This window comes from Amborella trichopoda, chromosome 12 (assembly GCF_054954075.1).
Source record: "Amborella trichopoda isolate Santa Cruz 75 chromosome 12, AtrichopodaSantaCruz75HAP2 v2.0, whole genome shotgun sequence".
NCBI classification, from domain to species: Eukaryota; Viridiplantae; Streptophyta; class Magnoliopsida; order Amborellales; family Amborellaceae; genus Amborella; species Amborella trichopoda.
This window is the reverse complement of record NC_142347.1, coordinates 30,463,373-30,489,590: the sequence shown is the minus strand read 5'-3', so window position 1 is coordinate 30,489,590 and position 26,218 is coordinate 30,463,373. Positions and strand designations below refer to the sequence as shown.

Here is a 26,218-nt window from a genome sequence, read left to right as displayed (position 1 = left end):
GGCAAACCCTATCATAAGCAGCATGATTAGGCAGTCCGAGTATCACATCTTCATCGACTCCCTATTGGGAAGGATTGCAGAGGGGCTCCATGTCAAGCTAAACCGACGCAACTACAATTGGCTGAGGAACTTGGAGTTCCAAACCACTCCTTAGAGCTTCATAGTTCATACATCTAGAAACACACAAACAATAGAGATAATTGACAATGGGATGGACCAGAGCTACTGAAAATCTTTATAGATGAACATCAAAGGTTGCTAAAACTCCATTAACAAATGATCACAAACTAGAAGTTCTGAACTTACGCTTTAACAAAAACACAATTTGGTACTCCCAAGTTCCAAACTTATATTTTAACAAAAGAGTTCCGAAATCCAAGTTCCAAAATGTCTTTTGGTTAAAAATGTGGTTCGAAACTTGGAAGTTTGAAATAGATGGCATTCTGCAGAAAAAAAGAAAAAAAAAAGACAGAGACGTGCACATAAAATTGAAAAATTACGAGACATTTTTTAATATTAGAAAAATAAATGGAAATTTACGTTTTCCCTTATATCTTTCATGAATACATGTTTACGTCCATATCCCCAATGTCTCCACATATATAAATTGACAATTGAATTGCTGTGGTTGCTGGCATTCTTGCACCGAGCAGTCAACTGAGAGAGAGAGAGAGAGAGAGAGAGAGAGAGAGCTGTTTGGACAGGCAAAATTTTGCCTTTATTCTTTCCTGCCAAATTGTCACAACGTTTGCAAGGGATTATATCTGTTTTTCCCTTGTTTATAAACAACTCGCGTTCCTTTTGTAGAGTTGTTAAGCAATCCCAACAGAGCCTCCGGAAACTATATAACCTTGATGTCGGAGCAACCAAATTGCACCTTGTGCTGAATCCTCTGCTGCCGCTTTCTTCGTTCTCCTAGGCTGTCCAAAACATTCTACAATTGAAGTTAGAGATCCTTCCACTTTAAACTCCACTTTGTAAGTGAACCTGTAGAAGTCAAACCAAGTGATGATCAATGATCCAGATAACATCCAGATAATGAACACATAGGAAGGGTCCAAAAAAAATGCAAAACAAATTTCATTATGGCTACATAACTGCTTGTAAAGTAGGTTCAATTCCAAACTTACATTTTCATGTGATCAGGTCCCTCATCTTTACAGCAAGTGAACGAGGGAGGGTTCCAAAAGTTCATAGTGCAGATCTCATACAATTGGGAGATTGCTGAACTGGTAGACTTATAATCTGGGGATGTGAAGTGAAATAAGTGAGATCACTGCCAATAGTAATACAAACAATTGGGCTCTTTTTTACGTATTTCAAAGCCCCCAATAAGAATTCCACTAAGAAATTTGAACGTAGAACAATGACATATTTCACATTTAAAACAATTTATTTTCTGGAAAAACAAAGATGTGCCTATCTACTTATTTTTATACATACCTGTTAGCGAGTTTTCACTATGGGAGCTACTTTCTTCAGATACTTCATCATAACTAGTTTGATCAAAACTTGAATAAAGAGGAAGCTTCAGATTTCTGCAGAGAATGTCATTGCTTTCAGATGAAGATGCATCCAATTCATTTAATGAGTAACTTGTGCTCCAATTCACAGCCTCAAGGTATGCATATGCTTCTTGTTCTTCATTGCTCTCTCTGTCTTCTGGTGGGATAATGGATTCATCTGCAAATGCCAGTGTTCCATCATGGCCGATAAGATCAGGTTCTTGTTTTCGACATGTACGCAGAATTTCCCCCATGGATTTTGCTTTATGCAGGAAACCTTCTGCCTACATGTTGTCAATGGTTTCAGTGGCACCATAAAACAACTCTCACCAATAAAATTAGGACAATCCACCTTAACTCTGCCAATCAATTGGAATTTCAGACATCACAATGTAAAATAAGATGCTTCAACATATTGTCTAAAATGTTACACAAAGGTGGACCATTTCACAACACAAGATCTAAAGTTGCACAGTCATGGCACCTAGGGTGCAGCTTGAACCACAAATGTTAAAAGGAAAACCATGGAAATATTAGAAGTACAGATGTGCGACAATCGGGCTTTGGCTTGACTGGTTGAAGTGCTGATGATTACAAACTATGTCCGTGCGAAACCCAATAAAAAGAAAAGACAAGTAAAAATATAAGTTATGGGAACTAATCTTCAGTAGGTCACCCATTCGGTGTTTTTGTTGCTTGTTCTTGATTATTTTTAGAAGTTGAGAGTTCGAAATGGGATTTTCTCTTCAGTCAATTAGAACTAAGGAAATATCTCGAAATGATAGCATACAAATAATAACATAAATAATCACAAGAATAACACATCTGACCAACATCCTCAAGTAGCTCCCATTATTAAACTTGAAGCAGAATTTGGGCACTAATGAGGTGGCTCAGCATGCCGTGTTTTGGGTGCGGCAGGGGTATCTTTGGGTGAATGAATAAAATAAATACAATTCAGTCAACATCTCAAATGTCTTCAATGCAATTTGCATCACCAAGGATATAATCCTCATTATCAGTTGTTATAGTTGTACTATGAAAAGGATGTCCTAGTACTCTCCATTTAGTTGGTTTTTCTTTAATTCAAATTTTCAAGGCATCAAAAGAGGAACCTCATTAAGAGTATAAGCACAATACTGTGATATATCAAAGAAAAAATTCATGACAAATTTCGAGAACATGTAAGCTCCTCGGGTGGTCGGGTGCTATTCGATGAAGAAAACACACTTTAGGAAAGTGGTTCAGGTAGCTCAGCTGGTTAGAGCAAAGGATTGAAAGTCCTTGTGTCAGTGATTCGAATCCACTCCTAAGCGCTAACCACTACGTACCACCACAATTCATGACAAATTTCAAGAACAAGTAGTATGATACAGCCAAAATACAAAATCAATACAATAATATAAAAAACTATATGATATATCTCATTCTATACACTATGAACAGTGTTCTTTACACCATATATGAATAATATGTCAAATCTGGTACTCATATCAATACATGTATCTAGGATTTTGGGAAATGCCGAGTCCCATCCCAGCTTCCTGCATCAGTGGTCCTTAGCTGTATCCATTCTGGGCATGTTAGTGACCCAGGCCTTCAGGTTCAAATAAAGTTCTCATACAAGTATAATGTTCCATTGAGAGGTTTTTAGAATTTGACCAATTGAACTATGAGCCCTTGTTTTGCCAGTGAGGAATTCTTCAATGTTGAGAGACAAACTACTTTGACGCCATCAAGACAAATGCAGTTCACTCACTTCAGGGTTTAGAGCGAGAGAACCAGTATTTACTCAGTAACCGACCCAGTCACCGTCAAACCAAGTGAACTCGCCAAGTTGAATAGTTAACTCAGAAAAACTCGGCAAGTTTTTCAAATGTTTTGAGAAAACTTGAAAAAAAGAAAATAAGAGGAAATAGACATACTTTGTAGCGGGAACTGAACCCAGCTGTCTTCACCTGTCATATAACCAGACTGCCACATTGGCAGAGATGTTCTTTTAGGCAAATTAAAACAGAAACCTACATATTAAGAAAAATAGCTCTTCACCTATGTCATACCGCAATATTGCCACACTGGCAGAGATATCTGTCAAATTAACATAGAAAACTATATATAAAGAAAACTCAGAAATGAGTCACGTTGGCTTAGACGAGTTTTTCATATGTGAAACAAGTTTTTATTTGCTCAAAATAACTCATATAGGGCTGTAGTAATGGCTTCTAAATGGATCCCTTTGGGTAAATTCCATGAATATTGCATCATACAGCCACATCCAATGTCTTCACCTGTCATATCACAATAGTGCCACATTGGCAGAGATGATCTTGTAGACAACTTTAAATAGAAACCTACATATAAAAAAAAATCTCTCCTCACCTATGTTGTATCACAATACTGCCACACTAGCAGAGATATCTGTCAAATTAACATAGAAAACTATATATAAAAAAACTCGGAAATGAGTCTAAGTTGGCTCAGACAAGTTTTTCATACAGGAAACAAGTTTTTATTTGCTGAAAAGAACTCATATAGGTAGGGCTGGCAACGGGTCGGGTATGGGTCGAGTCCCGTTGAACTTGTACTTGGGCCCGACATAGCCTTGTATACCCAGACCGTACCCATACCAGACGGATCCAAAATGGTTCTACCCGTACCCATACCCCATTGAAGATTTTGGACCCGGGACCTGGACCTGTACTCTAGCAAAATCCTACTGTGGAGAACCGACCCATTCCAAACCCTAGAGAGAGAAACATGAGCGAAAGGGAGAAAATGCAGGCAAGAGAGTGAAGGAAGCCCTAGAAGATGCAGAGAATGCTGGAAAGGAAGAAAATCAAACCCTATAGAGAGAAAGATGAGCGAAAACCATCAAATTTGTAGGTGAAGACCAGGCAGCTTGAATAACACATCTTGCAAACATTAGAGAGACAAAGATGGGCGAAATCCCTCCCTTTTCTTCGAAAGAACACAAAGATCTTTTTTTTTTTTTTTTCGAAACACAGAACACAGAGATATTCATTCATTCATTCCATATCCCTCCCTTTTCTTCAACATCATTTACATCCCACCAAAAATCAAAGACAAGAAGTAATAGAAGAAACCCTAGATTAACAAAAGATCCAGCCTCCATTGCAAGGGCATTCATGAGAAACAACAAAGCCACCATTAACATTTGCAAGACATAGTAAGAGAAAATGATATGGTGAGAGAGAGAAAGAGCAAGATGAGAGAGAGTTCTCCCCTGCCTCTTGAGGGCATAGACCACATCCATGGCAGTCACAGTCCTCCTCCTTGCGTGCTCTGTGTAAGTCATCCATGGCAGCCACAGTCTTCCTCCTTGTAGGCAAGCCAGTGGAGGAGCCCTAGACGATGCAGAGAATGGAGGCAGAGACACAGTTGTAGAGTAGGCTGAGCAGCAGAGGAGTGTAATGGCATTTGGGGCTTTAGGGTTTGGGCGAAAATAATGTTAAAACGATGGGAAACCATAACTGTTAGGTTATATTTTAGTTAAAAAGTTGGTTCTAGTTAGGTTAAATATGTAACTTAAACATATAATTTACATAAAAAATTTATTAAGTTACAAGTTTCTGGTCGGGTATGGGGTGGGTCCACTAGTACCCAGACTCGTACCCGAGGCCAGGTATACCCACCGGGTCCCAGGTCTGGTCCGGATCCATTGCCAGCCCTACATGTAGGGTTGTACTAATCGCTTCTAAATGGATTCCTTTGGGCATATTCCATGAATATTGCATCATACAGCCACATTCGATTCTTGTTTTTTTTGTTTTAGCATATTTAACTTTTTATTACTATAATAATCATTAAAGATACAAGAGACGAACCCCCAACTAGGGGCCAGATACAATCACAACTATAGCTACCCAAATCGCCTATGAGGGTAGCGATTTCGTTTCAGAATCTCGATTTGGCGTTTCCGACGGCGAAAGTCAATTCTCAAAGAATGAAATCACGTTTCCATTTTTTGTGAAACGCGATTCCACCTAGTTTAGGAATCTCTCGATTCCTTGATTGCCGGAATCAAGATTTCATATCGAGGACTTTATGATTTTTAGCTAAACAAGAATGCGATTCTGCTTGTGAGAAATGTCGATTCCAAATTTTTTGGAATTGCGAATCCATGTTGTTTGGAATAAAGTTTCTATATTGCAGACATCGTGATTCCTTGCTACACAACAATGCGAATCTACTTATGCTAAACGTTGATTCAAAGTATTAAAGAATTGCAAATCCATATTGTCAGGAAGCAACGTGAGCATAGGGAGAGCAGAAACCCTTAGATGTGTGCTCAATCATGAGTGAGCACGACATATATGAGAGCGTGAGAGAATTTGAAGTTCTTGTACACGGCAATAAAATCAAAATTTAAAATATGAGTAATATGTTAAGATAGGGAGAGCAGAAACCCTTTGATGTGTGCTCAATCATGAGTGAGCGCCGACATATATGAGAGCGTGAGAGAATTTGAAGTTGTTGCACACGGTAATAAAATCAAAATTTAAATTATAAGTAATAGGTTACATTTTTTATTTTCTTATTTACTAATTTCCATCTTTCATTCCATGTTACTTTTTAAGAACTCTTACCAAGAATAAATAATACTAAAAAAATATGTTACTTTAAATTTAATAATGTTTGGTAAATGGTGTGGGTACTAAACTACTAATGTAATAATGTTTAATATATGATCGACATTCTCATTTCTTCAAGTTGAATAAGAGGATAAAAATGCTTTTCTTTAAGTAAAATAAGAAGATAATAAGGATATGAACGAAGTGCCCTGTGTGGTGTTTTAGGTTAAATTATTCATTAAATATCAGAAAAATTGACTAAAAATTGAATAACTCAATTTTCAAAAGTCAAAGGACTCAAAACTACATTTAATAAAGAAGAATTACCGTGTCATGTATTTATTTTATAATTCAAGGAAAGGAGATAAAGGGAGCTTACCCTTGTTCTCACTCCTTGTATGCCGTAGACTAGCTCCAGACGTTGTAAGCATAATAGGGTTATCGGTAGACTGAGTCCATTGTATGAGATTGTCCACAAAAATATCATAAAGGTTGACATTAATACTTGGAGTTTTTGATTGAGTATATGCAGACCAAAATTCGATCTTATAGTAATGGGTAAATTTATATATTTTTTGAATACTTCTCTCATATACTAGAGGGAATTGCTTCGTAGTTCTAATAAGGGGAGAATCTCGATTCCAATATGGGGAGAATCATGATTTTGGAAGGGTGAGAATGTTGATTCCAAGTTGATGAGGACAACGATTCTAGAATTTTAAGAATCATGATTCCTTATTTTTAGGAATCACGAGTCCATAGTTTTAGGAATCACGATTTCAGCAACCACCGAAACAAGTGGGGTCATGTGTGAATGAAACACGATTCCAACATGAAGGGGCATCGATTCTTGCAAATAGGAAACACGATTCCTAATTTTTTGAATCGTGATTCCGAAATAGTGAGAATCATTTTTCTCACATCCGAATCGTACGGACAACGATTCCTAGATTTCGAAACTTCCGATACATTCGATTCCGATTCCAGAAACGATTTGGAATAACAGACGTTTCCAACAACTATAATCAAAACAAGAGAGAATAACCCAAGAGGGAATCCAGACAAACACTATACAGGCAATGGCTCTTGGGCTAACAAGGGGGCTGGATGTTTCACTTCAGAGAGAGCCAAAAGAGCTGGGAGTACAGGTTCGAGATGTCACGAATTGCCGAGCATTTGGCAGGGCTGCCCAGGCCATGAACATTCCAAGAGAGACATTGCATTGCCCTGGGTGGGGTGGGGTGGGGGGGGGAGACTCAGGAGTGTCTTAACCCCGGAGCCAGTGGGGAGAAAGACGGGTCGGGCTCAGCATTGATGTCAGATGTGGTACCTACTGCCAGATTTGCCAACTCGCATAATCTGGTGGATATTGCCTTGGGCTAAATCTAAGGCATCCATAAGATAGGAATTCGCTGACTAGGGGGAAGCCGAGAAAGAGCGGGAATAATAAGAGGAAGGGGAGGATGACGGAAACACCACAGGAATGGGAGTAGCGGAAACAGAGGGAACGAAGGGGGAGGACATAGATGGGAGTAAGGATGAGAGGGGAGAGGGAGAGCGGCAGGGGGTCAACTAAGATGGGAGGGGGGCAGGAGGAGAAGGAGGCCCCATACGACCAGCGGGATCAGAGGGTGAGGCAGACTGGTTGGAGGCGAGGGTGACAACTTTGTGCCGACGGGGGGGGGGAGGGAGTTGCCAGCCAGGCAGAGGGGACGGGGTAGGACTGCGCCACCATTGGTTGAAAGCACTGGGGACCTCGGCACTGGGGAGGGGCCGAGTGGGGGGTTCAAATGAGGGATAGCTTCTGGGCTGGAAGCTGGCGCGAGGGGACTAGGGAGCTAGCTGGCAGGGAGGGGCATGGATGGATAGGGAGAGGCGGGTTGAAGCAGACGAGCCCAGGGGAAGAGAATCACAGTCCGGAGACAAGGGCAAGGATAAGGAGGGGATGATCGTTGCAGGAAGAAGGGTGATCGCAACCCGGGTTGAAAGATCTAGTGAAGCCTGGCCGTTCCTATGGCAGAAGCTGGCGAAAGCAAGTGCCACAACAAACAAAAGCTCCACGAGAAGCGACACGGCTAGATTGCCAGGATTTACAGGTAAAGGCCCACTGGCGTTGACTGGTGGCTTCGATCCTGAAAAGGGAAGCAGAGGATTGGTCGTGAGGACAACCAAGGAAGTCTTGCCTTAGCCGAGGTATTAAGAATCAAACCATTCGACGGCCAAGGGGACTCCACGTGGGGAGTGGAAGGAGCTTTAGGAGAAAAGGTGAGCAGAAGGCCATCCTCAGCGGTAACCAAGGGACGCATGCCACACGGGATGAGGGACGAAGAAGCCGAAGGCTGTTGAGCAGATGCGTGCCTGCCAGTTGGCCAAAAGGGCTGTTCTGGCTGCAGTGCAGGCTTAGGTGGACACGCGTCTGCTGCAGGAAAGGGATAGCTAGGTGGGTGGGGTGATAAGGGTACGAGTCATGATATGAGTAGTCGGCTACTGAAGGCAGCGATGCTTGCAGCCACGCACATAGCACCCTGTAGAACCGGCCCCTAGCTTCCAGCCAGAGCGACAGAGGGACCAAAGAGGATTCGAGGACTTCCACGAGTACTTGCATGGCACCCATGGGAAGGTACTCCATCGATTTCCAGTGAATAGCCACAAGACTCCCATACACAACGCTTAGGCTCCGAAAGGTGTCCGCTGTCCAGGCATGCTGTGGGATGCCAAAAAATCTGACCGACAACCTTTGGGGTTTGAAGGCACCAATTTTTGGTGACCACGGGGAAAGAGGGGGTCATGCCTTTGAATTTTGCTGCACGGGTCTTTCCCATGGCATCGCTGGTTGACAACAGGAGAAGGAAGAGGGTATTGCCAGCCAGGAGCCTCCTACAGATGAGGTCAAGAATACCCCATAGGCCTTTGGCTCATCTCTTGACCCCTCAAAGATCATCATGGTGAGGGGAGAAGGAACCAATCAGGGCCGCCGAAATTTTAGATGAGAGCGCTAGTTCGCATGAGCTGAGCAACCAGGATGGCGGAAGCACCTGGTTAGGGGGAACTCTGGCGACTGACGAAGTAGGAATGCCCTCAAGAGGCTATTGGGAGGGGGAGGAGGAGAGGCTCGAGGGGGCAGGGAAGCTTGAGGGGGAGGGAAGGTTTGGGGTGGCGGATGAGATGGGCTTAGGAAGAATAAAGTGGAGGAAAAGCCTCCCCCAGCTGGCTCCCTTGGCTCCTAGCTCAGATTGTGGTGAACACAATGAATTGCTTCAACTTGCATCGTTCAAATGGAAAGTTCATTCTCCAAGTCAATCTTTTTCAGTGGGGAACATCAACTTCCTAACCAATTCTTGTTACAAGCAGAAAACATCCAAAAGAGTGCAAAGGCAAACTATTCAATATAATACAGAAATGTATGCAATGAGACCATTTACTTTTGATATAAGGCGGTCACAATCATCATTGACCATTAGATTTGAAATCGAGTATTTGAGGATGTGTCATTGTTTGGGCACAAATTCCAAAATAAAATATCTCAAATATTGTGACACTTACATCTATTTGATTGCACATCTAATGACTAAAAATGATTTTGACCTCCTTGTACCAACAATAAGTCGTCTCATAGTATACAATCCCATATAATACACAGTAAACAAAATACAATAAATCACTTACAAAATCTTTATTGTCAGCATAGTTCCTGAAATTATAATGCCTCAATCACAAATGCTTCTTTCAATGGTAAAGAAATATCTTAATTCCCACCAATAATTCATATATGTCCCCCATAAGGTGGTTGTTATCCTGGTTCCCTTGGGGCTGCAAAATAATGCAAAGAGTCCAGAAACTATGCAGCCCAAACTGAAGCCAGCTCCAAAAGGGGGGAGGAAAAGGAGAAAAAAAACACGAATCAGGGATGACACATGGCTGTGGATGAAAATCAGGTTTGGAATATTTTGGACATGTTAGTGGTTTTTTTATTTGTTTTCTCAGCAAGTTTTTGGGTGTCATTAAAATTCAGTTGGTCTTCGTAGATTTTTAATGCTTTGGGAATTTTTCAATACTTGGGATTTTATGTATGATATTTACAAGTAAAGTTTGGATAGGTATTAAGGGATCAATGAGTAAAATCAGTCTTGAACAAAGGAAAATTGAAGTTAAATGTAATTTGCAGTCTGTGTTGTGAGGTCTATTTAGGGACATTAAAGGTGGAGACAAAAATATAGTTCTAATTGTAAAAACTTTCCTTCAAGAAATTGCAGAGCCATAGCTCTTTTTTTGTCACTTGTACTCTTGTTCTCTTCATTTACTTGCTGGATTTCATCTCTCTATGCATGGTTGGCACCACAGAAACAATGTAGGTGGAATAAACAAAATTAGCAACAAGCAAGATGGAATTCCCTCTTAACAACAAGCTACGAATGAAAACTATGCTAGTAATGAAGAAATGTGCAAGCTAGCTTAAGGACTAAAAGAGGAACATAAGTCAAGCATGGCAGATTAAAATAGAGTAGACCGAAGACAATTAATTTGCCTGGTTATGTTACTAACTAATGAGAAGCAGTTTGACCTAACAAAGTCAGAAGTTTCCACGAAACACAAAAGATGTTAAGAAAAATGCCATCTGAAAGTACAAATAATATAAAAGAAGTACAAATGAAAAACTATAAATCATAAACACCGAAAGGAAATTATTAATCATCATTAAAAAAAAAAGAATCAGGCCAAAAGATATATATTAAAGTCTTAACCTTTGTCACACACTACCTTCAATTTCAATAAAGCATTTTCAGCGGCACTTCTTTTAGCAATTCTTTGACTCGGGTTTACCCCTTGACCAATAAAACATCTATCACTGGAAAGAACTTTTGCTTCAACCGTGTAAATTTTGTTCTCCTTTGTACTATGGAAACTCAGGTTGAAACTTTCTGTTTGGCAAAGTTCTTGAAGTTCTCTGATAGGACTGAGCTGCAAGCTGGATAAGCTCACGATAGGATCAAGGAAAGATAACATCAACTTCCAAACTTGCGCCAAATCAAATCCACAATCTAGAAGTATAGCACCAAAACAGGACTCTACCAAGTCCCCAAGAACCTGAAATGGAAAAACCTCAATTCACCATCAGAAAATCATTGTGGGAATAATGATGCAACATGGTGTCAAGAAGAAACATTTTAGAGTCAGTTCTGAAATAAAGTCCAAAGAACACTAAAGGAGCACATTTGATAGGGGAAAACTAAACCTATTCGTTTTGAGAGTCTTTCTTCAGAGTTCAAATGATACAATTTAGTATAAAAACTGATGACTATAAACCAGTAAATGGGGTGTGTAGTGGCAATTGCTTTGCCTCCAGTGATCGAGCACATAAAAAGTATCTATGTCAAGTTATATTGCAATATAGAATTGCAGTGTTTCCCCAAAATATATAGAATTGCCTGCCCAAGGGAAAGAATAAGATGATGGCTTGTGTAAGAACCATGTTCAAAATAAAGGCACACTTCCTTTGTTCTTTATGATTTCTTTGTACTGTAACTAAGGGCTGAGCCATGTCATCCATATTAGTTTTGTTACTGTGGGCCAGAGGGGATCACCGTATGTTTTTGGACTAACTATTCATGTTTGTTCACAGAAAAGTGTTAAGAACATAGGAATGACCGAGAAATACTAATGTGGATTTGTTAGTACAAGTCTCTTATGTTGGAGACTTACAAACTTGCAGGGAGAGTTTTTTTAACATTCCAAGGTATTTTTCAAAGAAATATTTCTAAAGTAGGAATATTCGAGAAATATGTATAACAGGCTTTAAAGGCATTCTTGAACAAAATGTTTTTCTTCATACTCTTAGAAGACAGTAAGAACTGCTTTTGATTTCTGAGGAAGTCAAACACGTGAGCAAAAATAGATTCTCAATAGCGACCTGCTTTTACACATACTGTTTGTTATATTTTCGTCATCCAAGACTAATTTAAGAGGAAAACTTTTGGAAGTTGATCCTACAAATCATTTTCCATTAAAGCACCCAATGGCAACCTTATTTTGCATTGCAATTTATAATTCCAAAAAGATCAGAGCTCCAAGGAAGAAACCTAGGCCTCCAGGGAAAAAAACACGTGAGATTTTCTAAATAGAGAGAGCCATGGGATTATCATAATTTCTAAAGAAGAAATCATAGGGGCTACTAATGTTCTGATGTGTTTATCATAATTTCCTACAAGAAGACGGCCTATGGAAGAGAACGAACTATATGGAGACAAGTCTGATTTTGAACTTCAAGAATTTTCCCATGGGAACCTAGAAAAACTATTGGATGTGGACTTGAAAGGCCATACATACATAATTCACATTCTCATGAAATTCACAATTCTTCAACCTGAAGTTATATTAGAATCTTATATTCATCACCTTCCAAAATTTTACTCAGTGAATGTATCTGTGATATCATAAGTAACATCATGCATATATTTGAGCATGTTCGTAGAAATGATAACAACATACAATCCTAGACGAAGATCAACATGTATATTTTCTTGCCAAAACAAGTCAGCATGCATACATTCGCGATGAGATAGAGATGGAAATGAATTGAGAGGAGGAATTCTTGACCATACTCAGTTATTCATTAAACTAGGAAAACTAATGCCCAATTTGTGCGTGTTCTGTTGAGAAATTATATGCTATGTATATGAGTGCCTTTACAATAATTTTAATTTGTTTCTTGTGTATGTATAAATTTAGTTCTAAGAATGCAGAAAAATGTTTAAAGCTATTAAGTAATTTCATACCATGCCATTTGTGGATGGAAATATATTATGCCTCAACTTTCTTTGCTGTTGCAACTCATTACAAAGATGGCATGGCATGTTTGCTACACTCATTACATAAAATACAAGGATAAGCATACACATAGATACATAGGGAGAGGGACACAGATTATTCAGTATTTATATGTATGATTATAAAAATATATGTTATGTGTATGCATTTTGCTATGTATATATGCATATACACACATGAATGTCTGTAAGACTATATGCATATAGCCATGTACATAAAAGATGCCAATGAGGCAACTTCTTTCTCTCGAAGCAGATGAAAGAAGTTCCAAAAAGTTTTTTAGCCACCATCATAAAAATCAAAATAGAAGACAAAAACGGCAAAATAATTCCACGACAAGCATGTCGAAAACATAGCCGGTGGAACATGTCAGTTGTGCAACATTCTTTCTACTGTACTGATTCTTGGGATGATTCACTGAGGAATCTAATCATTGAACAAGACAATGGAGGATAATATCGAAAACATAATATCTACTGACAATTGCCATTGACGAACAAAATGAGATAAAAAAATTGTCACATATTCTACCTTTGGACACTTTGGCTCATCCGACAAGGCCCTTTCTGTGGCAGGACTCTTGACATAAGTTGCAAATTTCTTGACATCCTCAGATAGGCTTTTAGAATCACTAATAAGATATAAGTGGAATTGCCGGTGCACCGCTATACGAGCAAATGAGTTATTATTTACCATCATGGATCGTAAGTCAGTCAACTGTCCTGGCTTCAAGTCTGGAAAAGCTGAATATAGGTACGACGTGATCATGTAATCCAGGACAGCATCCCCAAGAAATTCAAGTCTCTGTAAAAATGAGAACAGAAACCAAATGCTCACATCATATCAAGAAGTATTTGATACTTACTTTCAAAATTCTATTCATGTATTGTGCATTATACCTAATGAAATAATTATGCAACATACTCACTTGATAGCAGCCTCCTGAATATTTATTGTATGAAGGGTGTACAAAAGCTTGTACAAGCAGATATTTATGCCGAAACCTATATCCTAGTGAACTTTCTATTCCAGAAATATCAAAGGACTCAGGGACCACTGCATTGCTTTTTGTACTAATGGAAGCATTAGAAACATGTGAAAATCCAGAGTCCACAGGTATCCCTATCCATCTCAGAAATGATGATGCCCCTTTGTACCCACATTCAACAAGGAAGGCTCCAATCATAGCTTCTACTACATCAGCAACAGTCTTCCTATGCAACCAATGATGGGACTTGCTGCATTTAACATCAATTAAATTTACATCTGCTTTCACTTCTTCTCCATGCGGAAAATGAATGTGGTTTATAGTGTCTTCATTGCAAATGTTTGTACAAGGACGACCAACGGCCAAAAAATTCGATGGCTCAAAGCATTCATCACGTATGTATGCCTGATAAATGAAAACAAATGCAGGTTGAGGGAAATAGTAAGTTAAAAATGAAGAAGAGTTTCATTTTTCAAGAATCCATCACATAATTTATCTTTACATGATCAAATGATAAAATCACATGCAGAGATATCTTATTTAATATTTTACTCAAACAACATAGATAACTTCTAAATATCACTGTACGTAAACAAGAAAGTCAATTGTATGACATTGTTACAGATGATGAACAAGGGCTCCTAGGGAAGGTGTGAATTACCAATTGATATACTGTAGAGACTCGAAAATCCCTTGCAAACTGCAGTTGAAAGCAGAATGGTAGGCATTTAAATTGATTCTAGGCCGGAGCCATCCAAAATCCAAATTAATATGCCATGTTTGAAGTTTCTACTAGTGGTATCCTAAAATGTATCTCATCTCTGAAACTCGAAACACATTTCCCACTATTACCAAAGAGACCCTCTTTCTTTGTTTTCTATTATGTTTATATACTTATAATTTATTGGTGTACATATACATCAAGCTGCATCAAAGATACAACACAGGACCATATACTAAGAAACTAAGAGAACATAAGAATAAAATAGATTGGCCTCTAATTCCACAACTTGTCATTGGTCAAGAAGCACTTCCTGACGAAGAATGGAGAAGAATGCAAGTAAGCATGAGGAACTGCTTCCTAGATGTTCCCTGAGATCTAAGGCTGTTTATAGCTACATATAATTAGAAAATAACTACATTGCCTTTCTACTACTAATATAAATACGCTGATACTGAAGCACAAGTATAACTGATTGAACAATTTATACCCTTGTGAAATTCGACTCCAAACTTTCACCATGGACAGTCCCGAGCAATGGTTTCTCAATCAGGAATCTATGACATAGCTGAGTCAAAGCTTTTGCAAGCAAATTAGACACATGAGACATAACAAAGCATGATTTGGTGCCATACATACTCCATCAGGTACTCCATTTACGATGTTGTCTAGCAAATAATAATTGATGAAATAAAATGCATAATATTCTATATAGCATGTACCCCATGCTCCCGTGGGAAAATACTATACATTTACTCCCTCAGGTAAAGGACCCACTTAGGGAGATTTTTTTCTTTACAGTGAAAATTTCGGATCAACTTGTTGGAATCACCAGATGAGTATTTCCAAACGTGGACTTTTGAGTTCCTGAATACATAGATCAGACCATCCAAAAATTGGATGGTCTCCGTTCACTATGATGACTTTATTTTATTTCAGGCACTTCAAGAATGCGTATGATTTTTCTTTATTTATTTATTTATTTATTTGGAAGTTGGCTGCTTGTTTGAGGAGGTTGCAACCCCAAATTTTGGGGCCCTAAGAATGCTCCTTGATAGGGTTTTTCTTGAGGGAGTTAATCTCCAAAATGCTCTCGTGTGAGAGTAGAATCTTATGACTATTCTATATGTGGCTCTCACAAGATTAATATACAAGGCTAGAAAGTAGATGTTAACTTTGAATATATTCACCATATTTATGCAGCTAGATACCTCAATATTCCAGGAAATTTAGAGAGTATTGTCAGTGATGTTCACAGTAATGCTTATTACATCTAGTATAATTGTCTGACTCCAACTTCTCAAATGAGATTTCAAAGACTTCTATAAGACTCTCCCATAGATACGAATCTATACATGATGGATCCACTCCCATACATACGAATCTATACATGATGGATCCACTCCCATAGATACGAACCTATACATGATGGATCTGCATTTAATGACAATGACGGCCCAAAGATTGCAGTCATTGATAGCAGCAGAAGATAGTCATCTTTGTTAAATAATTAAAGACATCATGGGATCAAACCTATGCAGATGCTTGTCTCTAAGATATTCCATTCTACTACAATCAGCACAAAAATAAAAAGATGGAGATATTAAAAAAGAAGACATCTATTTGGTTCGGATAATGTACAAATTGAAGAATGCCTTAGGAAAACTATAGTACCTGCAAATTACTTCTTATAGCAAGATTGTATAAGTGAGCATTGTTCACAATACTTGAGCGTTTCTTAGTCAATTGGCCTTCATCAAAACCTCTACACGAAAGAAAAAGGTGTCTACTGACAGCATACTTGAGGTAAGCATCACCAAGAATTTCAAGTCTTTCTAGGGAAAATCGTTCCATGCATTTCTCTGAGGTAATGGCTTCTAGGACCTGCATTTGATCCAACATATATAACAGTCTCAGCGCCATATCTTGTAATGATACAACTACTATCAAAGCATCATGAAATATAATGAGGATGGAATAGATATGAAGAAGCATAATTTTTCTTCGTGAAGAACATCAACAGAGAAGTGCATTACACGATGGGCAGTTATCTGGGATCCTTCAGAAAATGAGGCTGATAATTTTTCTTTGAGCTCAACTGCCACAAGTAAACCTTCAAGCCGGTGCATTAGTGATGGTAATAGAGACAATGAACTCCCAATGTCTTTTGAAAAGTTTATAATCTTTAAGGAACAAAGTTCAGGAGGTAATTCCACAAAGTGCTCTTTCAATCCTCTTGCCTCTGTCAACAATAGGAAAGAGTACAAAAAACATGATAGAAGAATAGTTAAGTGTTTAGAATAAAAAACTGAATGCAACAACAATGTTCCATGGTATAACCTCCTCCTTTGGAATAAGTTCAATTATTATTTTGTAATTGAGAAATGCGCAGAAATAATCGCTTTCCTTTGGAAAAAGTTCCACTATTACTTTGCAATTGACAAGTGACCATTCTCAAAAAGGGTGGAAGTAACCTCTGTTTGCAACAAGAACATAAATATGAGAAAATTAGAGCACAAGAAAACTCAGGAATTCACTAGAACTGTGGAAGTTAAAGAAATTTAAAGTTCTCTCTCTCTCTCTCACACCTTGAAAAAGTGGCACCCGGGGGGGGGGCACATGTGCGAGCATTAGAGAGAAAATTGGTGCACCAGAGATCTAAAATTAGATATGCCCAAAATTATATCAATTTTTTTTAGTTCTTAAGTAGCTGTATCTAGATACACCTAAAAAATGGGCTAAGCATTTCCCTAAATATGTGTTTGAGTGTGTGGGCAAGACAAGAAGGGATAGAGTTTGAATTGAATAACTTCGGGAGAACTTAGTTGTGGCTCCAATAGAGGATAAGATGAGAGAAAGTAGACTTAGATGGGCCGACCTTGCAATGCAAACCCAGTAGAGCCCCTATTAAGAAATACGAGTTGGTTCCAGTGGAAGGCTCAAAAAGGACAAGGGGAAGGCACAAAAGGACATGATTGGAAGTAGTGAGATAATATATGGGGACTTCTGGCCTCACTAAGGTATGGTTCTTGATAGAGCAAAATGGTGGACAAGAATTAGTATAGCCGATCCCAAATAGTTGGAAAAAGGCTCTGATGATGATGATAATGATGGCTCGGAATGCCCAAGCCAAATTGAGATTGATAAGTAGCTTATCCAAGCCCTCTATGGAATCGAGACTCGGACTTGTTTTAGAGGGATCACCTAGTTCACCATAGTGAACCTAAGCACTTAGAATCGCCTGTCTTTAGAACTTGGGCATTTCTCAGGTTCTCAATGATATGGCTTTTTACCCTTTTTGATCCCTAATCCATGGCTCTACCCATTCTCTCATTTTTTATCCATGTTCTTCTAAAATTTGAACCGTCTTGTTTGTCTGTCATTGCTCCACCACATCTGTATGGAAGATTTTTTCAATCTAAATACAAAATTAAAAATTCAAAGGATTAGCATTCAAGAATCTTCCCCTCTTCTGAGCAGAGATCTACCATTTTGGCCCATTCTCTCTCAATTTGGATCCAATTTCTGTAAACCATTTGGATCTTCTCATTTCTATATCAAATCTTTGTGAAATACCCTGAATGGAGAAAACTAGAAGAACAAGTTTTTTAATTTTTTCCCTTTGGAGCATCTATATGCCAATGCCATTTAGCTATAGTCTTTCTCGATTTGGATCCATTTTCTATAGAAATTGGTTCATTTTATTCCATTTTGGCTAATTTTTTATCCTTTCTTTTGTGTGATATCTTTTTCAATTTCTTTTGAGATATCTTTGTGTTATTATTAGTGCCCCATATTTATTCCATATTTCCATGAATTATTCCTATTTTAGGGAATTTTTTTCCTTAAATTTCAAGCAAGTATCTATGTGTGTGTGCATATGTTTGTGTGTGTAGGTTCAATATGTCACAACCTAGAGAAGAATTTGCAAGGCAGTATGGGTTCATAGCACACCAAAAAGAGGGATTCCAGTTGTTGAGAGAAAAGAAATTATCCACAAATATTGTCAGATGATGAATAGGTGTGGTGTTAACTAGTTTAAATAGTATTTAGAGGGGTTTAGGGGCAAGGGGCAAGGTTAAACCATGTAAATAGGTGCCAGGGAATGTGAGGGAGCAGATTTCGGCGATTCTTAAAACTAATAAGAGAAAAATGGCTGCCAAATGATAGATTATAAAAGGAGAATGCCATCTCATTCTATGGAGCTACTGGGGGGAGGAGGGTAGTAGGGGTGGGTGGGTCAGGTTGAGCCCCCAACACGAGGGGTCGACCCGACTTGGGTCTGGGTCTGGGTCTGGATCCTATTAGATGTACTATTTATTTATTATAATAATATAATATATTATATAATATATTTCATTATATTTTGTATATATGACAACTTTTAATATAATCTACTATCTTATAGGTAGAAGCTTTTCTTTATTCTCTTTGACTATTTTTTTTATTGTTGAGAGTTAGAGGTATATAAGATTATATATATATATATATATATATATATATATATATATATATATATATATATATATATATATATATATATATATATATATAAAGATCCAGAACAAATAATAAAATACACTGACGGAGAAATAGAAATCCACTTCAAGAAGGACTACACTAAAGATTGATAATTCAAATACTAGAGATCCTCCTAGAAGTTCAACCTCTTCAGTTCCACAATCTGAATATGAAAGAATATCCACTCTTAGGAGAACTATTATTGAAAGACTCAATAGAACTCCAAACCAAGTGCAACAACCAGTCAACAGAGTAGACACTCCGGAATCTTCTGAATTAAGAGAACCGACACCTTATGATCTTGATTTTGAAATATGTGTGGTACAGAAGGAAGAAGAATTCAAAATTGATAAAGAATAGACCAAAAAGGATTTCCTCTCTGAAGAAAATAGACAAATAAGAGAATGGTTCTTCAAAGAGTTTAAAGAACCTCTTCGGGATGCCTTCCATTTAAAATTTAACAGGTTCATGATAAAACATAAGGCAAATGTCAAATTCTTTAAATGGTTAAAATACATAGCTAAAGACTATGGAATAAAAATTCCAAAATTTGAAATAAATACAGTTGAAAAAGCTTTACAGACTTTTCAAACCACGAAAGGAGAGACAATTGAGTCTATTCATCCCCTTGAGACTAGCTTACAACTAAAGGAAGAAAAGTTCGAGGAGAAAATTGAAGTTAAAGCCTCACCCTTTAAAATAGGACCTAAAGAAGCTGACCATAATATGGCCAAGTTTGAAGGAATACCACATATTATTGAACGAAATAATTATACAAATGTTTTCCTCCAAACAATAGGAAAGCAAGCTACAAGAATAGAAAATGCAGTTAATAATTTAAAACCAATTGCAGAAGATAAAAAAATTGGTAACCAAAAAGAAACTGCTCTGATTAAACCTCCTCCAACTATTGAGACATGAAAGATTAGCTTATAAGGAATAAAGAAAAGAGAAGACAATAGGGTATTAGTAGATGAATTGGTTAAGAGATTAGACAAATTGAAAATCGATGAAAGGGAGAAAGGTCAGTCTTCTAAGCCAATGAAGGAGACATTTAAGTCCTACAAAAGGAACCTGACCAAGAAATTTCTGATACAGAAAAAGCTTTCAAAACAGAAAGCTTAAAAGTTAATAGAATTGATTATGGGAGAAAAATTAGACCAGTATCTCAAACCAGAATGTATTATCCTAGACCAACCCCAGTAGATCTTCAAATAGAAGAAGACCTAATCTCTACCTCGGTCTTCTATTCAGGGAAATCCATAGTAAACTGAAATATAACGACATGGCTGAAAATCAAATCTTAGATCTTATGAAACACATGACTATGTATGCCACTGCCTGCAAGGTGAGTGGAAATCAAGACCACGAGATAGCCAAGGCCATAATATGTGGATTTATAGAATGGTTAAGAGGTTGGTGGGATTTTCATATGGATGAAGAATCAAAAAATCAAATATTGAATGGCCTCAAAACAATGGCTAGTCAAGAATGAAATTGGCCAAGACAATATAATCCAAGAAGGAGATGCAGTCAATACACTAATATATACAATCATCCTCCATTTCATAGGAAGCACTGCTTTGTTGGCAGCAAGATCTAAAGATTTGTTATCAAATCTAAGATGTCCTACACTCACTCATTATAAATGGTATAAAGATGTATTTTTCTCAAGATTACTATCAAGAGAGGATAGTAAATCAGACCATTGGAAAGAAAAGTTTGTAGCTGGACTACCACACTTTTTTGCAGAAAAGGTAAAAACAAGGCTTAAAAATAAGCATGGTGGAATTATTCCTTATTCTCTGTATACCCTAGGAGAACTATCAGCCGAAATCTGAGCTGAAGGTCTAGCATTATGTACAAACTTAAAGCTTCGAAGACAATGGGAAAAACAGAGAATAACAGGGAGAAAAGAGCTAGGAGATTGTTGTGAGCAGTTTGGTTACAATACCCTGCCCCCTTCAAAACCCTTTCGTAAAGAAAAGCATGAAAATTTCAAAAAGAAAAAATTTAAACAATCTTCAAAGAAAAGAGAAAAATTTTCCAATAAATTTTTACAAGACAAACCATCCTTTAAAAGTAGGGGAAAAAGAAAAATTCCTGTTTGTTATAATTGTGGCAAAGTAGGCCATTACAAAAATAAATGTAGAGTTAAAAAGAAAATTAACTCTCTAGAAATAGATAATAGTCTTAAAAACCAATTATTTGAGATACTCCAAATAAAAGAAGAAACTTCTGATTCTTCTGATTCAAAAAATGAAATGTTAATTGGAGAAATCAATGATGAGAAGATATCATCATTAGTAGTTCTGATTCAGACACTGATGATGAAAATAATCCAAACGAAGAAAATTGCCAATGTAATTTTTACAAGGCAGTCCTTGATATGAATGGGTTAAGTATTAACACTCTTACAAAAGAAGCCTTAGTTCCATATATCAACATGTCCAAAATTCCATCTGAAAAAGCAAAATCTTCTCTTGTTCCGACAAAAGAAGATTATAGTTTTCATGATATCCTTAAAAGAGTGCAAAACAAAACCCAGGTTGAAAGAGAACCCTCAATCTCTGAATTAAAACATGAGATAAATGAGGTAAGAAACGAGTTAATAACTCTAAGAACAAGGGTTCAAATCCTAGAATTAACCCAGAAACCTCCTAAAGAAGAAATTGAAGATGAAAACCTAGAATTAGAATTCGATAATCTGGTAACTGAATATGATATTCCTTTACCACCCGAAGTGGAGGATACCCTTCTTAAAACAAAGGAAGGATCTGGGACCTCTGCAGCTAATATGAATACGTTAGAAAACGTGCAGAATTGCAAATTTGTAAACCTGGTCGACAAAACAATAACCCAAAAATGGTTTACTAACATCAAATTTTTAGTATAAAAGGAATACAATTTTCAAACTACTGCCTTGATAGACTCAGGAGCTGACCTGACTTGCATAAATGAAGGGTTAGTACCAACAAATACTTTAGCAAAACTACCCAAGTATTAAATACTGCCGATGATAGTAAAACGCTTATTAATTACAAGTTATCAGATACTGCAGTATGCAATAATGGTGCTTGTTTCAGATTCCCCTTCATAATGGTAAGAGGTTTAAGTCAACCTGTTATTCTAAGAACCCCCTTTTTAAACATGCTCTATCCAATTAAAATTGATGACACAGGGATAGAAGCTAATATTGAAGGATATAAAGTTAAATTCACTTTTATTGACAAGCCTAGAATCCATGAGATTAATAATATCAGGGATAAGATTTCTTCTAAAGAAAAATTTCTTTACCATCTAAAAGAAGAAATAAAATATAAAAATATAAAAGAAAAATTACTACTTCCTGAGATACAAAATAAAATTAAATCTCTAAAAATAGATATTGAAAAGAACATATGCGCCGATATCCCTAATGCTTTCTAGGATAAAAAACAACATATTGTTGAACTTCCTTATGAACCAGATTTTCGAGAGGAAAAAATTCCTACTAAAGCAAGGCCTATTCAAATGAACAATGAGCTACTTGAGATCTGTAAAAAGGAAATAAAAGAATTACTAGACAAAAAGCTTATCAAAAAAAGTTCATCACCTTGGAGTTGCTCAGCCTTTTATGTTAAAAAGGCCTCAGAAATAGAAAGAGGAGCTCCTAGGTTGGTTATAAATTATAAATCACTCAACAAAGTTCTTAGATGGATCAGATATCCGATCCCAAATAAAAGAGACCTTCTGGATAGACTAGCTAACGCCTGTATGTTCTCAAAATTGATCTTAAATCAGGTTACTGGCAAATCTAGATTGCTGAAAATGACAAATACAAAACTGCTTTTAATGTCCCATTTGGACAATTTGAATGGAATGTCATGCCCTTTGGATTAAAAAATGCACCATCAAAATTTCAAAATATCATGAATGAAATTTTAAAGCCCTATTCTAAATTTATGATTGTTTATATTGATGATGTACTTGTTTTCTCCGAATCTATTGATCAACATTGGAAACATTTAAGTACAATTATCAAAGCGATAAAGAATGCTGGCTTAGTAGTTTCAGCAAAAAAGATAAATCTATGCCAAACAAAAATAAGATTTCTAAGATACAATATTTTTCAAGGAAGAATCATTCCCATTGATAGAGCAATAGAATTCGCATCTAAATTTCCAGATGTAATAAAGGGAAAAACTGAATTACAAAGATTCCTTGGATGTTTAAATTATATTTCAGATTTCTATAGAATTACCATGTTTAGCCCTATCCAGTCCTACAGCGTTTAAAATAGTAGAAACAGACGCCTCAGGACAGGGACTTGGTGCGGTATTAAAACAGAGAATCAATAATCAAGAGCAATTGGTCCGGTTTACTTCTAAAACCTGGAACCCGGCCCAACAAAATTATTCAACAGTGAAAAGGGCGATACTTGCTATTGTCCATGCTATCACAAAATTCCAGAGTGATCTGCTTAACAAATCATTCCTTATACAAACTAACTGTAAAGCAGCTAGGGATATTCTTCAGAAAGATGTAAAAAATCTCATTTCAAAACAAATCTTTGCAAGATGGCAAGGTATTCTCTCTGCTTTTGAATTTACTATAGAACATATTAATGGTAATACTAATTATTTGCCTGACGTTTTAACACGAGAATTTTTGCAGGGAGGGCAAACGGAATCAACAAAAGCGATCGATGGAAATAATCCCTGGCCTGGGGAAAACCCTGGCATCACCATCAACATCAAACGCTTTAATAAGAAGGAAAATACAAGATATTGATATATCTCCCCTTCAAACACCAATAAGTACTCAAATTCCTAATATTAAAACCACATATTTGGAAACAGCATATATTCCTTTGTTGATTATAGAAAATGACGACCAATAGAAAAACTCGACTAAAATAGCTGCCATATATTTAAGGTAGCATATGCATCCCAATATGAATGAAAGATGCAGGGAATGGTATGAAAATATCCTTATGGAAACAGCTTCGGTATTTATAGCACACGATTACCAAAACAATGATATATATATATATATATATATATGGTGAGAGAGAGAGAGCGATGAAAAATAAGTAGTGCTCGACCTGACTAGGTCCAAGTTGGGTATGGGTCCACTTGACTTAACCTGACGGGGTCCGGTTCTTGGTCCAGCAAGGATCTTATCATGTCGAATCGGGTTGTATTAGGTCAAGGTCGAGGCCAACCCTTCCCGAATATATTAGTAAAAATTACATATAAATAACACCAAATTGTTTGTGGTATAAAATACGTCAAATAATTTATAATGTTTAATATAATCTTATTTATAGACCCAGACTCGCCCCAATCCATGGGTCAGGTTAGGGTCTAATTGACTTGGACTTGACCAGGTGCGGGTAGGGTCCATGTCTAACTTAGACCTAGTCCGGTATGGTCTAGGTTGGGGTCGACCTAGACCTAACCTGGCCTATTCCCACCTTTAGAGGGGAGGAAGACGATGAGCAGTTTCAAGTTGATATGGAGCTTGCAATGAGAGCAAGCTTGGAGGATCTACATTATTGGTATAGAGTAAAGGGAGATAGGGGACAGGTCCTCAGCAGCTAGCACTATTGGGGTAGGTGATACTTAGGCGCTACCTCTAGTAAAGAAGATCTGGTGGACGTACTCCTACTTCATTTAAGAGCACGAGTTTGATGGAGAGGGGACAAGGAGCACAAAGTAGACCTCTTCCACCCAATCACTCCACTGATCCTTTGCAGCTTTCTTAGGGTCGAATCAAGCAATACCTTTTCTAAGCTCCTGTATGAGCACATGAACATCAAACCAGCTTCATCAAGACATTGAGGAAGGGCATGTTCAAGGCAATTTCTAAGTCACTTATAGATGCGAAGATTCCCTTTAACTCAATCGACAATGAGTATTATGCACCAATGGCCTTTAGCATTGTGAGGGCAGCGCCTAAGTCAAGGCCGCAATGCATATGAGCTCAATAGACCTTGCTTAAATGAGGTGATAGAGGAGCGATTTATTGACGAGTATAAGCAGACGTGGTTGAGAACATGAGTCTCGATCATGCTGAGTTGGAGGGTCTTGAAGGATCAGAAGGATTATCTTCATTTCTTGGTGTATAGCTCACATGGGACAATCTAGCATAGCAGTGCACAGATCACAAGAATAATTAAGAATTTGAATCTACAGCCAACTTTGTTGGATAGAGAGGTTAGAGGAAGTGGGAGAGTAGAATGTCATTCAAGTCAGTAGTGATGATGCAAAGAACTATGTAGCTGCATAGAAGAAGTTGACGAGTAAGAGGAAGCATTTGCTATGAACCCCCTTTATTGCCCACTAGACTGACCTGATGTTAAGAGGACATTGAAAAGCTCAAGAACGTGAAAGACAACGCGGAAGCAGGGGCGACGATCACGGAGTACATATAAAACCACTCTAGCGTCCTTCATTTGATGAGGTAGTAAACTGATGGAAGGACCTGATTAGCCCTGAGATCACCACTTTGCACCATTTTGAACTTGCAATCTGAGCTCAGGAGGGTAGTCACCTTAGACAAGTTGTTGAGTGTCCCTATCTCTGAAAGAAGTGGCAAGGTGGAATTCCAATACAAATAATGTTCATGGAAATTGTAATAAATTAAAAAATAATGACCGAAAATGAACTGAGAACAGCAAGGAAGACTCGCTCGACTTTTGCCTAGGGTCACCCCCTTAGGACTTGATACACCTCACATCAGATTACCTGATTGATGACACACTTTGATCTAATGGCTCCACTGAATCCTCTGAGTCGAGAAGCATACCGTTTTCAAATATGGGGTTTAGAGAGCAAAGGCTAGATGTAGGGTTTTCTATAACCGTTTGGGACTCTTAGGGCATGCCACGTTAGTGTCACAAAAGAATGTAGGAATTCAAACTCAAAAAGATTTGATCAAATGCAAAGACTAAAAGAATATTTTCGAAACACAAAATATGCCACAAAATATTTCTCAAAGATTTTCTCAAGATTTCCTCTAATAAAAACTCTTCTTTAAAAAAAAAAAAAAAAAAACAACACAATTTTGAAATAAAAGGGGG

General features: G+C 37.6%; 1 protein-coding gene across 10 annotated transcripts in view; it reads right to left on the bottom strand.

Moving 5' to 3' along the window:
* Positions 1-488: 488 nt before the first annotated feature.
* The window catches only part of DCL4 (dicer-like 4), a 109,246-nt gene continuing 83,516 nt past the window's right edge, over positions 489-26,218 (bottom strand). For 7 of the 10 annotated variants that reach the window (XM_011626763.3, XM_088853513.1, XM_088853514.1 and 4 more), the window contains 8 exons: positions 16,668-16,873; positions 16,306-16,515; positions 13,851-14,315; positions 13,454-13,726; positions 10,856-11,182; positions 1,444-1,789; positions 1,131-1,245; positions 489-987 (listed from right to left, as the gene is read on the bottom strand). In XM_011626763.3, the coding sequence (XP_011625065.1) occupies positions 813-987; positions 1,131-1,245; positions 1,444-1,789; positions 10,856-11,182; positions 13,454-13,726; positions 13,851-14,315; positions 16,306-16,515; positions 16,668-16,873 (2,117 nt within the window). In that variant the 3' untranslated portion in view covers positions 489-812. Of the gene's footprint in view, positions 988-1,130; positions 1,246-1,443; positions 1,865-10,855; positions 11,183-13,453; positions 13,727-13,850; positions 14,316-16,305; positions 16,516-16,667; positions 16,874-26,218 lie in introns of all 10 variants that reach the window. The other 3 variants (XR_002281705.2, XR_016045709.1, XR_016045708.1) reach the window with 2 other exon arrangements.